The following is an 18,656-nucleotide window of genomic DNA, read 5'->3' on the forward strand; positions in this document are numbered from 1 at the left end:
GCAGTCATAACAGATTTATAATCAGCAGAGCCATTTTAGAGCTCTTCCAAATGTTGACTGAAGCTTGCTTTTTTTTTTTTTTTTTTTTTTTTTTGATAAACCAGTATAAAAGTTATGTTAGGTACTGTAGTGGGCCCTTGAGCCAGCTTTGTTGTGAATATTCCACTCCTTCATCTGCATCTGACAATAAACTGAGAAGTGCAAATTATAGTATATATTATACTGCAGAAATCTTGTAGTGCAGTCTCTGAACTTTTTTTAGTGACTGGACAAAGCAAAATGAATGGAGTTTTCAGTAGACTAACAGTTCTATGAAATTCTGGGTGTCAGTCACAACAGCTTCTGCTTTGACCAAAAAGAAATGAATTATTTGTCCTTTATGTTGTTATTTTATTTGTTGAGTTTGTGATTTGAGTCCGGTTTTATCACCAGGAATTAAGTGTAATACGTATATAGTAATTTGTCATTTATGGACTTGTCTCCTAAATGAGGCTCTAGCCAAATAGAGCAGAAGCTGAAATGCGTCTGTTTGGTGCAGTTATCTGAATAATATGTTATCCTGCCTTGGCCAGAGACTAACCTGCCTTGAACATAAGAGAAATTGTCTGATAACTGATAATGGAGAGAGGCTTTTGGAATCTAGAGATCCTACTTACTGCTTGTTTGACCTTGATTTTAAAATTTACAGTCTGCATATTTGCCCTTTAAGTAGATAAACTGCTTCAGGAACTGAGTGAAGTGTTTCTTTTCTCCCTGTTTCCTGAAGCATTTTGCATTGTTCTGGCCACTCTCATACCTGAATAACTGAATTGTTTCTCAGTTACGAAGACAGACAAAATGAGTTAGCCAGGACTGATGTCATTTCTGTTTCCTGCAAGGTATTCTCCCAGTCCGAGTAATTGTGCAGAAACAAGTAGTGAAGTGGCAGCAAGCAGAGATGTGTCATAATTTTCATGGCAAAGAGTGTGTTTACAAATAAAGCGTATGACTGTCAAGGTGACACTCACAAGTGATGGTGCTTGCGGGGAAAAGTCTCATCTGTCTAAAACAGTTGCTTCAGTCTGGGGTAGCTGCTTGCAGATAGGACTGTCTCTGTCCATGTTTAGCAGACACTTTGTGTGCTTGCTTTTTTGCTGGGTTTCTGTAGATTCACTTCACCTACAAGCTTTGGGCTCTAGTGACAAATACTCATTGCTGCCCACGCCTGATCCCCCCTCCTTGCCCAGTCCTGTGTTCCAGCTGCAAGGTTTGCTAGCTGGAAGCGTAGTGGCGCAGGTCGGTGAAGGTGCGTAGGAATCTGGGGCATGTTTCTTTGGGAAGCTACGGCATGGGGCATTAGGATTATTACCGAATGCAGCATGTAATGTCCCAGTGAAATCGGAGAGTGGTGCCTCCGTTGGGGACACTGTTGGGGTAGTTCTGCTTCAGCTAAAGCAAAGGGTGAGGTGCCTTCCTTTGCTCACAGGACTCCACTTCTTCCTTGGCTGGGGCAGTCAAAGCTCTCTTTATGTGCTCCACATTGTAAGTACTAATTTGCTGAAAAACTGAGGTTTTAAATCAAACTTGGTAATAAAACTATAACATTCAATTTTACTAGCTACGCAAGTACTGGCTTTCTGCTTTTGTACATGTGTTTCTATTTAACAAAAAGGTAAGAAGAGGCATTTATCTAACAGTGTCAGGGAAGAAGCTCAAGGGCTGGCAGCTCTAGGCAGCTGAGAAATTTTCTAAAGGTGTTGTGCATCTTACAGAGGCCAAGATGTGAACCTTAAAGAGACAGAGCTGCTTTGTGAACACTCAGCACTGTATAATGCACTCCAGCAAATACAAAGAACCACTCTGTTTATTTAATCTGAAATAGATCAGTACAAAATGTACAGAAAAAGCAATACAAATTTACAAATATACATCATCTGTTTTTGCATTCTTCAGTTATCAGGCTTCTTGATAGTCCAGCTTTAAGAGATTCACATCCTGATACTATCTTCTCTCACCTTCGTAACATTGCGTTTGAATCCGACAGTCCAAACTTAATGTAAGGACCTCTGTCCTTGAGCTCTTTATCAATCAAGATTGGCAAGCCATCTGCAAACCCCATTACTCAACTGCTCCTTCCAATCCACTTGGCATCTTAGTAGACCTTCTAGTGCTACCTGTTCTCGTCCACATATTGCCACTCATTTAACACATTATTCCAATAGTGAGAATTCAGCAGAGACAAGGCAACAGTTACAGGTATTAACTATTTAGAGCTATTGGAAGGCTGGAGGGAAGCTGCTCATGTGGTTGGAAATACTGCCATCTAAGACTAAAGGATTCATTTTGCTGACAAAGATTATATTAATTAAAACTGTAAAAAAGCAACAATAATAGGATCATTAAAAATGACTATTTTTTAAAATAAATAATAAATAGGAATAAATAAAGCCATTTTAAATCCAGTGGAATTTTAACACTCAACCTGCCTTTTTAAATAATTTCTGTGCATCTTTTTTTTTTTTTTTGCTGTTTTTCAGTGAAGGCATCTCAAATAGTCCAGTACCATAAAAATCTTCAGTAAAAATAGTATGTTCAGGACCATTTTCCTCCAGGTTGGTAAGAAGCATTTAAAAGCAGCAAAAAGCAATCTTCTCCCTTCAAAAATTGTTTGAGTGGATGCTTTTGTAGGAATTGTCTTTCAGGTTGTCGAATATCTCTTTGGTGCCATTCTGCCACTGAAGCACAAGATCCATAGGGGTTTTCCCTTCCTGGTTGAAAGAGCAGAGGAAGCAAGATTTAATTTCAGCCAGTGAATGTGGAGTCCTTTATTCTTTCCTAAATATTTCTACAGTGCATCTGTCTGATGTGAGACAGTTGCACATGCTCACGGTCAGACTTAATCCTGCCTCTCTGAGTTCAGGGTCCTGCTCTACAGATCTAGTCCCCGTCCTGTTCGGACTAATGATGAAATTTCACTGTGTTTCCGTGGGTCTGAGCCATGTTATTAGCAAATACCGTGACTAGCAGAGCCTGCGTGTGTTTCTTTTGATCCAGTCTAAACTGGTTAGAAATACATTTAGATGAAACCTCAATAAACCGCTTGTCTATTTAATTCAGAATTGAGATAAGACTTTGTACTGGTCTAATTAGATAGATTATGAATCACATCTAAATTAAGCAGGAGCAACTTTTGTGTGTGGATAAAGCCTGAGAGAACAGGTCCTTGGTCTTTTGGGCTGTATCTTCCAGTTTCATGTACATGTCCTGAGAATCCCTAAAGCTAATGCCAGGAGCGGCCTTGCTTTAGAGGGTCTGGGCAGTGAGTGTGGAGAGTGCGAAGTGTCGTAGTGACGGGTTTCTTTTTTGCCCACTTCAGATTTTATTCACAGAAACCACTAATTGGCATTAGTAAAAGTTGGTGTCTGTCCCATGGATGTTTTGATCGGATTTGGGGGGACAGGGACTGTGACATGCTATATTTTTACAAGTGGTTGCAGAGCTCTGGCAGCACAGCTGCTGCGGGTGAAATGGCTGTGAGCAAAGTGTAAGGTGTTGGGCTTCTTAAACTGAAGCTCTGCTGATCTAGGGTGATTTATTGCCCAGCAATCAGCCTAATGGTTAATCAGGCATCCCGAGGTAGAGGTTGGGCTTGCCATCGGCTGCGGGCTCACTGGCACTGCAGAAGGGAGCTTTCTGTGGCAAGCGAAGGTCTTTGTTGTCTCAGCAGTGGTTGAAGCCCAGGAGTTGCTCAAGGAGCAAGCCTCTGTGTTTACATCTTTTTAATGTCTTATATGTGCAATGAAATTAGCAAGATGTGATGTTGTTTTATGATGAGTTCTGGTTTTAGAACAGGTACCATTTTCCGTCGTCTTGCTGCCCTCCCCCAGGTTATGCTTTCTGCGTACATCGTCTCTGCTTTAATTTAGTTTGAAGTGGTCTCAGGGAGCCACTTCGCAATAGTCTCTCCTGGCCTTGAAAGCTACGACACTGCTCTGAAGGGAAACTCGTTCCAAAGCATTCTGATTTCCAGTGTATTTTGCTACTACTTACGCAGTTCTTTATGGTTAGGTCTGCTCCATAAAGAATCAGCAGTCTGATCATTTTGTAGCGGTTCAGCCTCACGGCGTCATGCATCGGCGTGTCTCCTTCCTAGAGGCGCAAGACACGGAGCATGGTCAGTCCGGCCCTCCAGCACCGGGCTCTGCACCGAACGGCCCAGCCACTAATTCTTACAAGTGAGCCGAACTAGACATGTACGTCGGCTTGATGCTACCTTCTAACTGCCAGGTAAGAAGTTGTTGGCACTCACTCTGTCTCTGGCATTGAGATCCGCCTCGCAGGCGATGAGGTGCTCCCCGCAGTCGTACTGACCCGTTCTCACAGCCACGTGCAAAGGGGTGCTGAGCAGCTGCGAAACGGGAGGCGAGAGAGAGCACTCAGTGGTGCAGACTGCTTCAGGAACAGCCACCAAAAATCAGCAATTTCGAGTAAGGGTCAGCTTTTCGTCTGCAATTTAAGAAGCTACTGAGACCCGAAAGGACCTACCTTGTCTCTGGCATTTCTGTTTATTTCTTTGTCCAGTAAGAATTTCAGGACATCCAGGTTCCCCCCCCGGCATGCCCAGTGCAGGGCTGTAGATTCAAGCTACACCAGGAAAAACAAATAAAAGGTAATTTAATTCACCCTTATAAAAAAGAACAAATTTAACAATTCTGTTCGAATTTCTAAATGAATGCAAAATCATTTTCATGCAGTATAACCTGGAGCACTTTACTGTGATCGGTGAATTGTTTCTAGTAACAGCTTTTCTTATTTTGCGCTAATTGCTTTAGCACTGCCAGTTTCTCGCTCTTCACAACCACTGCATATTGCTCTTAAAGACAGAGAATCTTGGCTGTGAGAAAGGGTGCATTTTGTCCATTCTGTGAACTTAGAAGTCATCTTTGGACAGCCAGGTATGATTTTTATGGCTGGCATGTGCTATTTCTTATTTTTTATTTGCTGCCATTCGGATTCCAAAGTGCACAGAAAATGACGGTCAAGGGAAAGAATATTTCTCTTTTTCTCAGGGGCTCCCAGTATTTGATTTCTCTCCACTAAGCTCTGTTGCAAGGGCTGGAATTTCCCTTGCAGATCTTGCTCTGCTCGTCATTCCTCATGTTTCTTATGCTACCCACAATCACTGCAGGGTTAAGCAAGGGGGAATGAGGCTGACTGATTCCAACTGCGTAGTAAAGGGACAAAATGCTGGGAGTGGAGGAGCAAGAAAACAGCTGCAAAAGCTGTTCATACTCAGCTACCCCATGGCCAGCATTCCAGCAGAGCAGAGGTCTCTCCTGAGCTCAGTGTTGAAATCCTGATGGAGAATGTGTATGTTGCGCTGAGCCCTTGATAAAGGCGTGGGACAGTGGTATCTCCACCACCTGCTAGCAGTCTGAAGTGGTAGCCTGACCTCAGCTTTCTTATCCTTCTTTAGACTTTGCTGTTTGTGGCAATCTGCTGGCCGATTTGCTCCTCCGCTTCCTGTGTTTTCCAGCAACCATTTTGGGAAAGCGAGGCAGACACCCCCTCTTGAAACCTCTTCTCAACAGTGTTATTTTAAGGATCAACTTACAAGACATCTTAATTAACAGAGGCCTTTTGATGTTCTTCACTGTTATGTGCGTCTTTTGGCAGAGTTAGGAAACAATGAACAATTTTTTGGAAGAAATGTAAGTGGATGTGCATACCATATCTTGCAGTTCAAGCTGGGCTCCGGCTTCCACTAATTTTTTTACCACCTCTAAATGTCCTTCAGAGCATGCTCTGTGCAACGCTGTGCGCTTGTACTGTCAATTAAAACAGTGCAAAGTCAGATATTAAATGTGGCACAAAGAGATCTCTTTAAATCTTTTCTCCCTGCCTACCTGGGATGATGGCAAACACATATACTTTATGCTGATTCATTTTCCAGAGTTAATACTTTTGAGACCTGAAATCTGCTAAATTTTAATAGCATCCTAATAGCAGAGAGCTGCCTACCCAGCATTTTAAAGGGCATGAGGAATATCTGCAGTTTGACATTGAAATTTAAAATGGAGCCTGTTGAGTTCCTCCCTCCAACATACTATGCTGCATTTTGCAAATGCAGCCTATGCTCTGTGGAGCATGAGAGCAGGCAGCATCACCCTCTTGTCGTTCTGCAGAAAAGATCCTTGTCTGTCCTTCTGTAGCCCTGAAAGACCACCTGTTCCAGGAAGCAGGGTCTCCCAGTCCCCAACATCTTTCTTTTAAATATAAAGATTCTTTAGCGATCACATTACTTTGAAGGTTCCCAGTGGCCCCTTTATCACTGGAAAATGTAGTACACCAAACTCCTGATGTTTACTTTCTTATGCCCCGCTGCTGCCCCCTTTTCTTTGCCTCAGAAGTATGAAAGCTACAAAACCTGGTGGTAAAAGTTATTTTTGCTCTCTAATAATCTCTCTTCTATAGCAGGCTTTGAAGTAAGAAGAAATATTGTACCTCATCACAGACGTCTGGATCCCCTTTGTCTGACAAGTATTTTTCGATTACTGGCAACTTGTTCTCCAGTGCAGCCCTAAAGAATGTGGGTATATCCACTGGTCCTGTCTGGTGGAGAGAAATACACGGAACATAAATGCATGTGGCAGCTCTACAGTAGTGCGAAACCCCATCGGTCCTTTTGCAGAAGAAAACGCTTCATAATAGGACTTACAATAACTTCTGGTTCAGGTTCCTTTAAAACAGGTGCTTTCACTTGCTTGCATTTTTTCTTCTTCTTCAGCTGAATAATTTTTTCAAGATCCTCCAAGTTTTCAAGTTTTGACCTCTCTTGTAATTTTTTCTTCTTGAGCTGAAACAGAGCAGGGAAGGCAGGAAGTTTAGCACCAGTGTAAACCCATCTCCCTTCCAGAGTGGTAGGACAGGGCATGCTATTCTTCAGCTGAGTTCAGCTGGGTTAAGACTAGATGAACTTAGTTCAAAGTTGCCTTTTTTTAACAACTAGGGCTAATTAAGCATTATAATATGTTGCTAAGGCTGTAAAAAAAAAATACATCATCTTTAGTTTTTTGTACACCATTGGCCCCCTTTCTAAGTGCTGTCTCTCTCTTCAGCTGTATGTTGTGGGCTAGCATAATTTTTGCGTGTTATGCCAGGAGTTGGAGCAGCACCACAGCCCCTTCTGGCTCAACAATTTAAGAAATCTCATGGTCAACTTATGAGGGCTGGGAAGCCCCTGCAGTTTTTACTGACTTCCACCAAGCATCCAATTTTAGGATGTAGTCTGCCTGATTTATTTTAAGTTAATCCTCTCTGATGAAAAATATACCATTAAGTGAATTGCAAGGTTTATACTGATTTTAGCATTTCGTTCAGGAAGTGTTACATTTTGCGAAGCTACAAAGATTGTCTCCAGTATCCTTGAGAAAAGAGTTTGGTAAATGTGTAAGACTTCTTCAAGCCTGCTTGTAAAAAGCCTGACTGCATGAAGTCAGTATGGGGCACTGCTAACATCAGGGGCCAAGTGTGTTGCCTGAATTAAGGGCCAAGACCTCAAATGCCATGAGGTGTCTTTGGGTCCATGACTTCAGAAGGGTGACTTGCAGAGCAGGGGGCAACTCAGGGCTAAGACAAGTGACAAATTCTCCTGTGGTATCTTTAAGGGTAAATATTCTGGTGAAACTCTGCCATATAGTATATTTCTTTCAACTGAATTCTTATTCAAGTCATTTCCACCTCTCCTTTTTTACTGTTCTCTGCATTAAGATCATTGAGTTAGTGGAAAATATTCTGTTGACTTGGGTGGGCTTTTGATCAACTGGAAATTCCAGGAACTGTTAGGATAATGGGGTTGTTTTGGATAGAGAAACTCAAAAAATTCTGTAGCAAGTAATGATCTCCAAGGTGAAGGTCAGTAGTTACATTTATTTTACTTAATATTTTTGAAGCTCACCTTTTCACCCTTCTTTTTCAGACCAAAGCCTTATTCCCCCTGCTAGTTAAACTCCTTCATTCTCATGTTGCTTTAAGTTCTGAGGTCAGCTGATTGCTAATTCACCAAAGGATGTAAAATGTTACAGATACTTTATTGGGGGGGGGGGGGGAAGAATGATTTTGGGGGGATATGAGAGGAATTGTCATGCTACAGGAATACAAAATGGTACTTTTCTGTAGACCAGTATCACTTTCTTTCTCCCCCCCCCCCCCCCCCCCCCCATGTGCTAGTAAGCACACTGCAGTGTTTGCATAAAAGGAATATTTTTATGGTAGGTAGGGCTTCTGGCTTCGGAAATGCACTCTTACATCCTCGGCGGAAAGCAAAGCAGTGCCGGTTCGTGAGCGCTGTCTTGGGCTAGCTGTGTTTGGAGGCAGCGGTCAGGTGTGCCAGCTGAAGGTGTCTGCGTGGCTGTGTTTGTGCCCCTTACTGAGAGCTGGCAGAGGGGACGGAGCGGGAGAGAGCCCGCGGGCTCGGGGCAGACCTTGCTGGGGAGCTGTGGCTACTGCCTGCGACCATCGCCTGCGGAAGCCAGCAGATCCCTGCCTCTGCCTTCGATGGGCATCAGACCAAGTAGTCGTTTGGTAGCGATCCCCCAGGGTTTGTTTACCTAGCGCACAAGGCACACGTGTCTCTTAGTTAGAAAGAGACAAGGCTCCTAGGGCTGCTGAACACACAGGATATCAAAAAACCGAGCACGAACCCTAAGAGCTTACCTCTGCCTCTAGCTTTTTCTCCTTCTCATAGGCCAGATCTCCTCGGGTCAGTGAGTGTTCAGAGACTGTCTTTAGATCCTCCTGCTTCTCTAATCTTACAGCAGCTTCGTACTCTCCATTTTTGAAGTCCTCAGGGAGGAAACTGCCAGTCTCCTTATCATCAGTTCTCTTCCCCGTCACCTGCAAAAGCAAATGCGATACAGTGTAAGTAGCAGTTTCATGACTGAAGTAGCCACTTCCTGGGAACATGGATTACCTAAGAGCTAATTGCATGTCTTCTTTTAAGTGTCCTGCTCTAGCAGTGTGTGATAGACAGAGTGCAGACCTCACTCAGCCTGCGCCTGGGTTAACCGTGCGCGTGCACGGCTAGAGCAATCTCCCTTGCAAGGAGCTCTTCCACCTCCACAGGGCAGCCCCCCGTTGGCATCTCGAGGGTTTGGATCAAGATCTCCGGCTGCGAAAGGCTCTGGTGGGAAGAGCCACCCTGAGCAGTGCCCTGTGAGCCAGCAGCGTGAGAGGAGAGGCCATCCCCCGGGGACCTTACGCTTACAGTGAAACACAGCACAACTAAATCAGGTTGCTGAGTAATTTCAAGGCTGATCTCACCCATTGCTGTCAATACCAAAGTCCCCGTTTATAGCCCTTAGCAAGACAGCATAAGGTGGTTCCTGTGCACAAGCTGCACGATGCCTCATTGTTTTTGCTGACAGTTTTGAATAGTTTTTGGAAATATGCGTAATTAAGTATGTTCGAAGAGATCACATTTAAACTTAGTGGAGGCTGTGGCATGTTTTGAGAGTGGTTCAGTAAATTCATGTGATCTAGACTGACTTTTCATTCAATCACCCTCGTAAAATTTTGTTTGTCATAGAGTTTAACACTGGAGAAATTGGCAGGGCCTTGCCAAAAGAGTTTAACGCTAGAAAAAAAGGCAGAGCCTTGCCAAAGATTTTAAGACAGCGTTAACTAGTTAGGCTTTATGGCAGTTTCATCTTAACTTATTCATCTGGAAGGGAAAGGAGTTTCCTTATACTATTCCAGTGTTATAGTAGATTGTCCCTTTTTATGGGTCAAATCAAGAAAACTTTGTCTGAGCTTTACAAGAGAGTGCCCCATTACTTGTGATTTGTTTTAGACGTTGTTTTTCAAAGGCTTGTTACACCATGAAAATCAGTGAGTGCAGGAGCTGTTAGTAATGCTTAATGTTGGTTTAAAAGTGGAAAGAAAAAGTTTGGTTTCCCTGTATTGATACCTCCTCCTACTCCCTTACTGGACTGGAATTACTCTGTGTGATCATAAACATAACAGATTCAAAAAAAAAGTCAAAATCAAAGTCTAAAGAAAATACACAGCTAAGTTTTGGTCAGTCTGTTCCTCCTGGTGAAACATCTGGTGATGCAAAACGCATACAGCTGCGTAGTTGTATCAGTGGTGAGTCCCTTCGCAGGGAAGGTTAAAGTGAGAACATTTTAGCATAACATATTATAACATATACAGTTTTTCTACCTAGAGCACAGCATTGATGGTCATCCTCTAAATCACCTCAACGATCCACAAAGGTTGTCTCTTTCTGACTGGTACAACGACAGTCTAGGAGGAAAAGTAACTATGAATAAAAGAAAGAAGATTGTACCTACCAGCTCTTCGACTTTCATCATCATCATAGCTGCCCGTGGCCGAGGCTGTACTCCTGTGCGGGTGAAGCTTCCAAGGGCTCAGGTCAGCTCTGCAGGGCCACCACGCCAGCTTTGCTTATATATCTTTGGGAGAACTTTGCTTGAATGAGATAATCTTCCAACCTGGGAGTCCAAGTATGCCGCTGGGCTTTGCCAGCTAGGAGGTAGGTTCACGCTCATTCCAGACATGTTAACTAGCCAGATCTGGTGTCGCGGGAGGAGGGGGGGGCGTCAGCCGGGGGGGACGGTCCAGTCTCTCCGTCTCACCGCCCGGCGTGTGTGAATTGGAACGAAATGTGAGATCACCGGTCCTTCGGCAATGACTGAACGGCTCAGCAATGCTAGTCATGCCGTGTCCCCGGTGCCCACTAGGACAGCTGTCTGTTGATACAGCGTTATAATGGCTTTTCTTTTTTTCTTTTTTTTTTTTTTTTAACTGACTTTCGGCTGACTGGAATACACTGAAAAGGGTAAGTTGCTAATGTGCAACACCTGTAGTAATATTTTCCTGATAAGTGGATGATGACCCTTTAAGTTTTGGGAAGCCATTCTTTTCATTGCTGTTTATTCTTGGATGGTAAACAGTTTTAGGGGAAAGGATTTTTCTCATCATGATGGCACTCTCCTATATTTGTGGGAAGGAATTCTCTGAAGGGATTACTGAGCCAGAATGATGTCTCTGGTGCTAAAAGGACCTATGACATGATAAGTTACAATCAGTGAAAGCTCTCAAAACAGCAAGCTTTGCGTTTTTCTGGGACGTTGTCACTAATGATAGGCAGAATAATAAATTAAGCCTATTATGCCAAAAAAGTAAAACCAGGATTGTTTTCTAAGGCAATATTTTCCTTTTGAATATGAGAGAATAGAGGCACAAATGTGACCTATTCATTTTTGGTGGTGAGGCTGGCTAGAGGCAGATATATACAAATGTGGGGTTAGTTTTGAGCAAGAGGTTTTGAGTCCTTTGGAAGAAATTAGAGGGGGCCTGTGCCACAAATCAAAATAGCGTGGGAGCAGGCTAATGAACACCAGCAAAAGACAGTTTTATAAAAGGAAGATCCACTAATCTCAGCATTTAGAGAGTGTGGATAAATGCCAAGAAAATCAGTTCTGTCATTCTCCAATGCTTAGCGCTCCTATGTGGTGAAGCATAAGCCTGGCTTTAGGCATCCAAGTCACCTGGTTAAAATCAATGCAACTACTCAGGTGCTTGAAGTACAGCATGCACTTAAGTGCTTCACCAAATCAAGTCCTAAATATCTTGGGTGTTGTTTACATCATTAGCATCATTAGCGTGCTGTGTTCCTGATACTGACCTTTCAAGGTGTCTCTACTCTTCTGATCTACCAGTAATCTGAGTACATCCAAACTTGTCTTCTAGTCCCCATGACACCTATGCCCTCCCTTTCCTTGAAATGAAGCTGGACATCAGGTGGTTCCTTTACTACTCAGAATATAGATGACATTACAGGATGAGCCCCAGAACTAAAATAGAATATGTGGCAGCAAGAGAACCTTTCAGAACATTTTTTTCCAAACCTAAGGACAGCCAGGATATCATTCCCCCACAGCGGTATGTCCTGAATCACACTTCAGGGTTTTTTTCACAGCAGTTTCGTTCTCCTGCTGTATGTTGCTGCGATAAGAGGCAGCTCCGTTCGGCTTCTTCTTGTTTACAAATGTGCCGTAACAAGCGATTTCAGCCCGTTTCATTTTGTGGCTCTGCTCTTATCTGCGAGATTGTCTCGACACCCACAGTCGTCGTAGTAAGGCTGCAAAGACCACTTCTCATTTCGGGGAACTAGGTTACAGCAAATAACTGATGTGGGAAGGGAAGTGTTAGGCTGGTTAGCAGTTTGCTTTAAGAACAAAAACTGTTTAAGAAGCTGCAAACTACCTCAGGCCCCATTATATTCGAACCTTACTTTTCCTTTTTTATGTTTTTCTTTTTTTTCTTTGCTATTTCTTTTTTTTTAACAGCCAGACATATAAAACAGACTCAGGAAAACCTAAACAAGAAGGTTTAAGTGGAGAGAGCTTTCTCTTCAAGTGGTTCCGAAACTGAACCCAGACTGGCTTTACAATAGAGCTCAGTGCTCTGGGGGGAAACACAAACCCACGTCTCTGGTACAGCCTCCTCACAGCGCTACCAAAGAAAACAGCCACGCTCAGTAACTGCCTTTAAAGCATCCAGTCCCTGATGGCTGAAGAGAATAACAAGGAATAAAGAAGAATCTTCCTTGGTAATGCTGAGTACAGCGAAGGGTGGCACACAGAAACCTGCTTTAACCAACAGCGGAAATCCAAGTTAACCTAATGGGTAAGTGCTTTTGAGCTAGATGTCATGTGAACCAAGGCAACCCTACTGAAATCAGTAGAAATACACAAATTCGTATGAGATAAGACCCTAACTCAGATGATTATCACTATTGCTTAATGTTGGAGGCAGAAGTAGTATAATGAGCTTGCAGCCTTGTGCTGGACTGTAACCACTTCATCACCTTTCAACAAGTGACTTGTCATGTCTCTGTTAAGTTAGTAATAGCAGATGGTCAGTGGGAGATGTGTAACGGGAATCTGAAGAGCAGTGGCCAGTCTGCTAAAGGGTAAGGGCAGAGCAAAGATCTGGGTATCGTCACAGAAAAACTTCACGGACAGAAACAGGAGCCCCATGGGCTCAGCATGACAGAAGACTATAGGGCACACCCTCTTCCCTGCTATCAGAGAAGTAGTTGTTTGAATAGTGCAAAGAGTTTTTAACATTAATTTTAAAAGAGGCTAATGGTAGAGTGGAAGTATGACGTTTGGTACAAGCGATATTGCTGCCTCTTGTGAAGTGTATTACCAGCATATTTTCAACGCCGTCATTGCCATACTTGGCTATCTCACATTTTCCAGAACACTGCCCTTGGCTCTGTCCTTGCCTTCGAAGATGTTGCCCTTTGCGATGCCTTTGTGCCTGGCTGTCTCTGTCCATCTCCTGCTGCTAAATAAGTAAAGGTGTGAAAAAATCTGTTGCTGAGAAGTGATTATGCACTTAAGAGGGTATTAATCCAGCAAACTCTGTTCCATGTGTGTGCAGTCAGAGATAATTACATACCTAAGGTACACCTAAGAAACAGCAACCCATAGCTTATTCCGGATTTGGGATCTGTCTTGTTTATTTCTTTGTATGTATGTGCATCCGCTGTGCCTAACATACACGCACACCCAACAGAGCAGTCGTAGTACATTGCAGGAACTGTATTTTTTTTCTTCTTTTTTTAACTGTTTCTTTTCCCGTGAAAGGCAGGAAGCATTGTTATTTGCCTAACAGATAAACTATTTGATATTTATTGTCACAAAGCAGTTCTGGTATGAGCTAAATATAATAAACGAATTATGTCACTCATGCCCTGACTTGTTCAACACATTGATATACATGTCTGTGCGCTTTTTTCTAAAGCGAACAGGGAATTATTATATTATCTGCTTAAAACAGCCCAGAGACTTCTCAGTGATGTTTTTGCATCTAAAGCTGCTGAAGAGAAACATACTGTCTCCTTACAAGAAAAAAAAAAAGTTTCACTTAAGAATGTAAAGTTAGTGTTAACTGCAAAATTAGAATGTAAGAAATTATTAAATTAACAGCAGGATGTGACTATAAATTGCATTTGTTCAGATCATCTGTTATAAAAGAAGACTTCTGTTATAACAGAAGTGTCATAGTCTGGCAGGTTTCTGGTCTGGACGGAACAGTGCTCCAGCGTCAAAACCCAAAATAGCAATGAGTTGATAGTTACATCACTTACAGTAGGGCTGAAAAAAACCCTCCTCGAATGACATTAGGGTTAGGACTTTCACGTAATAGAAAAAATAGTGATTTACATTCAAAAGCAAGGCATTTAAATGCATCACAGGCCTTGAGTTTTACCATGATGGCATCCATGCGATGCATGTGGATCTGACTAACTCTCCTTACATGTTCTCAGGCAGGAAGCCAGTGCAGTCAAACACACCCCAGCAGTTGTTACCTGGGGTCAGATGGATTTATCCACTGGCTGCTTGGCCTTCATAGCCAGCAGTCTAGTTCAAGGGCCAGCTTATCCAGCTCTCCTATGATAATGTCCTGTTCACATAACTCTGAACTACATTTTTGTGTATTCAAATAAATACAGTATTCCCTCAGCTGTTGCAAAAAGGCTTGCTTGCACTGATATGGAGTTGTGTGAAAGGTTTCTGCCATTCACACATGAGCCACTGCAAGCCAGTTAGAAATGGAAAGGTCTTTAAATGAGAGAACTGCAGGACAACAAGTTATTAATCTTACAATGAGAGCATGCCTGCAAATCCTGGTCATTTGAGTCATAACCTAATGTAATCCAAAAGGCACCTGCCCTGGCCAGCTGCGCGGCAGTAAAGCATATTCGGTGCTTTTGACTGACAGCAAGGGTGAGTCCAGCCACACTCCAGGTAAGATGTGACAATTTTTAACCTTCTCTCACTGTTTTATTTCAAATTTCATATTGTCTACCTTAAAGCCTCCAGTTACTGAATCTTGCTCCACTCTTGCCTAAAAGCTTGAAGGACTCCTTCCCTCCCGACAGTGCAGTGCCTTTTTGCTATGTACGTGTAAGGGGATGCGGTGTGATACAAATATCTGCCTGAAATGCTGCCTGGCATGGTCAGGGCTGTTCTTTGTTGGTGCAGGAAAAAAGCTCAGGTCCTGGCTGTCCTCCTGTCCACAGACACGGCAAAGCCAGTAGCTCAGGAGATACAGGACAGCTCCATATGGCTGTGGGGCTAGAGCCCATGGGCTGCTCATGGAGGGACGATGGTCACTTGCGACTGCCCACTCCTGTTCCAGTCTGCAAAAATGGCACGTTTCCATGCAATGCTTAGGGGCAGTGGCCAAATAACATCTGTGTGTCTCTGGAGAACGTCACAGCCAAAGTCTTGTGCTTCAGCCTTGATATCACTTTTGCAATGTGAATTTGAATTCTTTTAATTATCTCCAGGGTTTCTACTGTCATTTAAGTCTGGACATGGTATCCTACTAATGTCTACTTCTCCCAGAATAGGTTTAAGAATTGCATCCGACCAATGCTTTTCCCTGTGGCATCATCCTACAGTACGTGTTGAAGTAGTCACCTAACTGGAACCCCAAGTCTTTCTCCAGGTAGAATCAACCAAATTACAGTCATAACATGCTATAACAGGAAGGACATTGAGAAGTCATCTAGTCCAAGCTTCTGCTCAAAACAGGGTCAAAATAGAAATCAGAAAAGGTCACTTGGGGCTTTGTCCTGTCTGGTCTTGAAAACCTCTAAGGACAGAGATTTCGCAACCTATTGGGCATCCTGATCCAATGCCTAATTATCCTCATAATGAATTTTTTGTATATATATATATATCCAGTCAAAACCTTCTCTATTTCAATTTACGACCATCATACCTCATTCTCCTGCCGTCCACCTCTGTAAAGAGCCTGGCTCCATCCTTGTGGTAACCTCCTCGTAGGTATTGGAAGGCTGCTACTAGGTGCCCCCAAGCTCTCTCTGCCTAGGCTGAACAAGCCCAGTTCCCTCAGCCTCTTCTCACAGGGCAAGTGCTCCCACCCCAACCATCTTGGGACTGATTTTACATCATTGTTTAGACACGTGATGAAAATGCTAATCGATGTTGGACCAGGAACTGATCCTTGTGGGAATCTGCTAGAAATAGTTCCTCTCATTACTCTCTCCACACTGAGACTGACATTTTGCGATTTGTCAGTGAGCCAGTTTTTAGTTCTTCCAAAGTGCATCCTTTCAATTCCATATAATGCAAACTTTTTAAACATACCATCATATGCTATGACATGAAATGCTTTGGCAAGACTCAAGTAAACTGCATTAACAGGAATGCTGGTCTCAACCAGACCTGTCATCCTGTGGAAAGAGACTTGTTTAACAAGGTCTGTTTTGCATCAAACCACATGGACTGACATTCATTGCATTTAAAGTGTCCTATTCTTTCTTGATAAAGCTTCAGTTAACCCTTTCCCCTTTGTCCTAGGACTGGGTCAGGCTGGCTGGCCTGTAGTTGCCTTTCATCCTTTTCATTGTCAGAAATAAATTGGGTTCTAAGGAAGAACAAAAAGGAGCTTCGCTGCTTGACAGGCACCCAGACTCTGGCTAGTGAGATTTTTGGATGCAAATCAATCGCGCAACCTCAGTGAGGCGCCTGTATCTCGTGAGTAAGAGGGAGCTGGGAATCAAGACATGAAAGAATTGGATGGATTTTGCTTTAAAAATATGAGGATGTTTTGATAGAACATTGATTCTGTAATCTCTTAGCAAAACAATAGTATGTCACAACACTAGCATAATACAGGCGCTCAGGCATAGCAGCCTCTCCCTTCCTCATTTATTGAAACTTCTGTAATGTTAGAAACACAGGTCAAAGAGCTTTTTAAAATTGCCACTACTTGGAAGAAAAAAACTTCCTTTTTGCTTTTAATGTATTGCAATTAAAATGTAAAAGCATAAATACGCTTCGTATTAAATTTGCTGAAAAGCTTTTTTCCCGCTTTCATGAGATGAGGTTTCATTGGCAGTGAGATACTATCAGTTTAGTATCCAAGCTATTTTTAACAAATATCTCCCATGATTGCCATAGTTCCAATGAGGGTGGAAAAGCATTGATGCAACTTTGGAGTTACATTACATCAAATTATGTTGGTCATCCTCTTGGGGATAGGAGATAAGTACTTCTGTGACTGCAAATACAGATGGAAAATCAATTTTCTCTTTTTTATCAATTTGCTACAGGTAGAGTGCATATACTAAAAACGCAATTTGAGTTTAGTTTTAGAGAAGATTGTAAAAAAAAAAAATCTTTAAAGTCTCATAATCACAGGCAAATTTATGCCAGATGAACTGGGGAAAAAAGATCTGTATCCTTCTGTAACACATGAAAGTTTTAAAGGAGTCTGTTTTGATACTTTGGCATGGAATTTCTGTATTCTGTCCTATTTTGGGAGAAAATGTAGGGAATGCATAAAGGGGAGGAAAGAGGAATGAATGGTCTAAATTGGTTTCTTTGGGCCTGCAAACTGCAATGTATTAATCTGCAGGCACTATTTTTAGTGAGTTACTACTTGGCAAGAGAAAACACCAAGAATCTCCTCCATAGCTACTATATCTCAGCATAGGCACCTTCACACCACAGATATTTGGGTAGGGAGACTGGTGTAGGCTTTGCAATCTGTTGTCACTCATGTTAAGGAACTAGAAAAGTCACTATCTAGTGATTAGCCAGTTCTTGCTGAGGCTGTACTAAGCCCATGCTCTGCCCTTATATCTAGCTCACATACCATACATGATTTTTTTCTATAAGCTTTGCTTTTTGGGTCTTTTCAGCCCATCTGAGTGCCAAAGCCAGCGCAGAAGTATGTTGTTCTCTCCACAGTGTGATAGAAACAACAGGGAGAGCCTTCCTTTTCCTCCCCACAGGGCGCTGAGGGGGAGGATGCAAGACGGCATTAATCCAAACGAAACGCTGAAGTTCATGGTGAAGAAGTGTGGAAACAGATGCTTCCTTTCCTTTTCCTTTTGCAGAGAAATGCAAGAGAAAATTGAGAAAGTGGGAGTGCTGAAGCACAGTCTCGCTTATCTGTGCCCGTCTTTCAGATGGCCAAGGGTTCTCACGCAGCGACCGTAGACGTGAGCACATGCAGCCATGTCCCATCTGAACGGGAAGGAGAGGCTGTGGTGTTCGCTGATACATGAGGGAACTTTGATTTTGCTGGCAGATGCTGATTCACACCACTGTATTGTCTTTACTTCAAGTGAGTGGCCATTCAGTTTTGTTGAATAACCCCTTGCTTTTATATCACATTACATGATAAGGAGGGAAAAAGGAGTTGCTTTCCCATTTAGCAGCAAGAATGGGTGACCTAGTTTGGATGAAATAAGAAATCACCTACACCTTTGCCAAGAAACTGCAGCTTGTAGACCAGAGCACAGTTTTGCCTAGTTTCTCTGTTTCTTCATAATCTCTTTCTGCAATTCTTAGTTTTGGCAGGAACTGGAAGAGAAATACTGAAACGCTGCATGTCAGTCTAAATTCCACTGGGCTCGTGGCTTGCTTTAATCAAGGAAGTGTAGGAAATCTCAGACTGGTGATGAGCTTCATCAGATTTTTAGCCCAAATAGGTCTAGGATAACATTTTTGCCTCTTTTCTTGACCGTATTTGTCAAACATCGAACTCATGTTCATGGTCAAACTCTTACATTTGCACATGCTTGCTTGGCATGACAG

The 18,656-nt window shown here is 42.7% G+C and overlaps 1 protein-coding gene across 1 annotated transcript; it reads right to left on the reverse strand.

Moving 5' to 3' along the window:
- Positions 1-1,832: 1,832 nt before the first annotated feature.
- ANKRD1 (ankyrin repeat domain 1) lies at positions 1,833-10,506 on the reverse strand. The gene is made up of 9 exons (XM_026094123.2): positions 10,332-10,506; positions 8,695-8,874; positions 6,698-6,835; positions 6,484-6,591; positions 5,709-5,807; positions 4,525-4,623; positions 4,289-4,387; positions 4,030-4,128; positions 1,833-2,747 (listed from the first exon to the last, which is right to left on the reverse strand). Exons 1-9 carry the CDS (start codon positions 10,356-10,358, stop codon positions 2,637-2,639), a joined length of 960 nt encoding a protein of 319 aa, XP_025949908.2. The 5' UTR covers positions 10,359-10,506; the 3' UTR covers positions 1,833-2,636.
- Between the last annotated feature and the right edge of the window lie 8,150 nt (positions 10,507-18,656).

Source organism: Dromaius novaehollandiae, chromosome 6, assembly GCF_036370855.1.
Source record: "Dromaius novaehollandiae isolate bDroNov1 chromosome 6, bDroNov1.hap1, whole genome shotgun sequence".
NCBI lineage: Eukaryota > Metazoa > Chordata > Aves > Casuariiformes > Dromaiidae > Dromaius > Dromaius novaehollandiae.

What these genes read in the sequence shown, in the direction of transcription:
- ANKRD1 (XM_026094123.2), bottom strand. Translation starts at nt 10,358, where the DNA reads ATGATGATGATGAAAGTCGAAGAGCTG. An exon ending in TGATGAAAGTCGAAGAGCTG is followed by an intron (nt 8,875 to 10,331) that starts GTAGGTACAATC and finishes TTGCTTTTGCAG; the next exon opens with GTGACGGGGAAGAGAACTGA. An exon ending in ATCTCAATGCCAGAGACAGA is followed by an intron (nt 4,129 to 4,288) that starts GTGAGTGCCAAC and finishes TTGCGCCTCTAG; the next exon opens with GAAGGAGACACGCCGATGCA.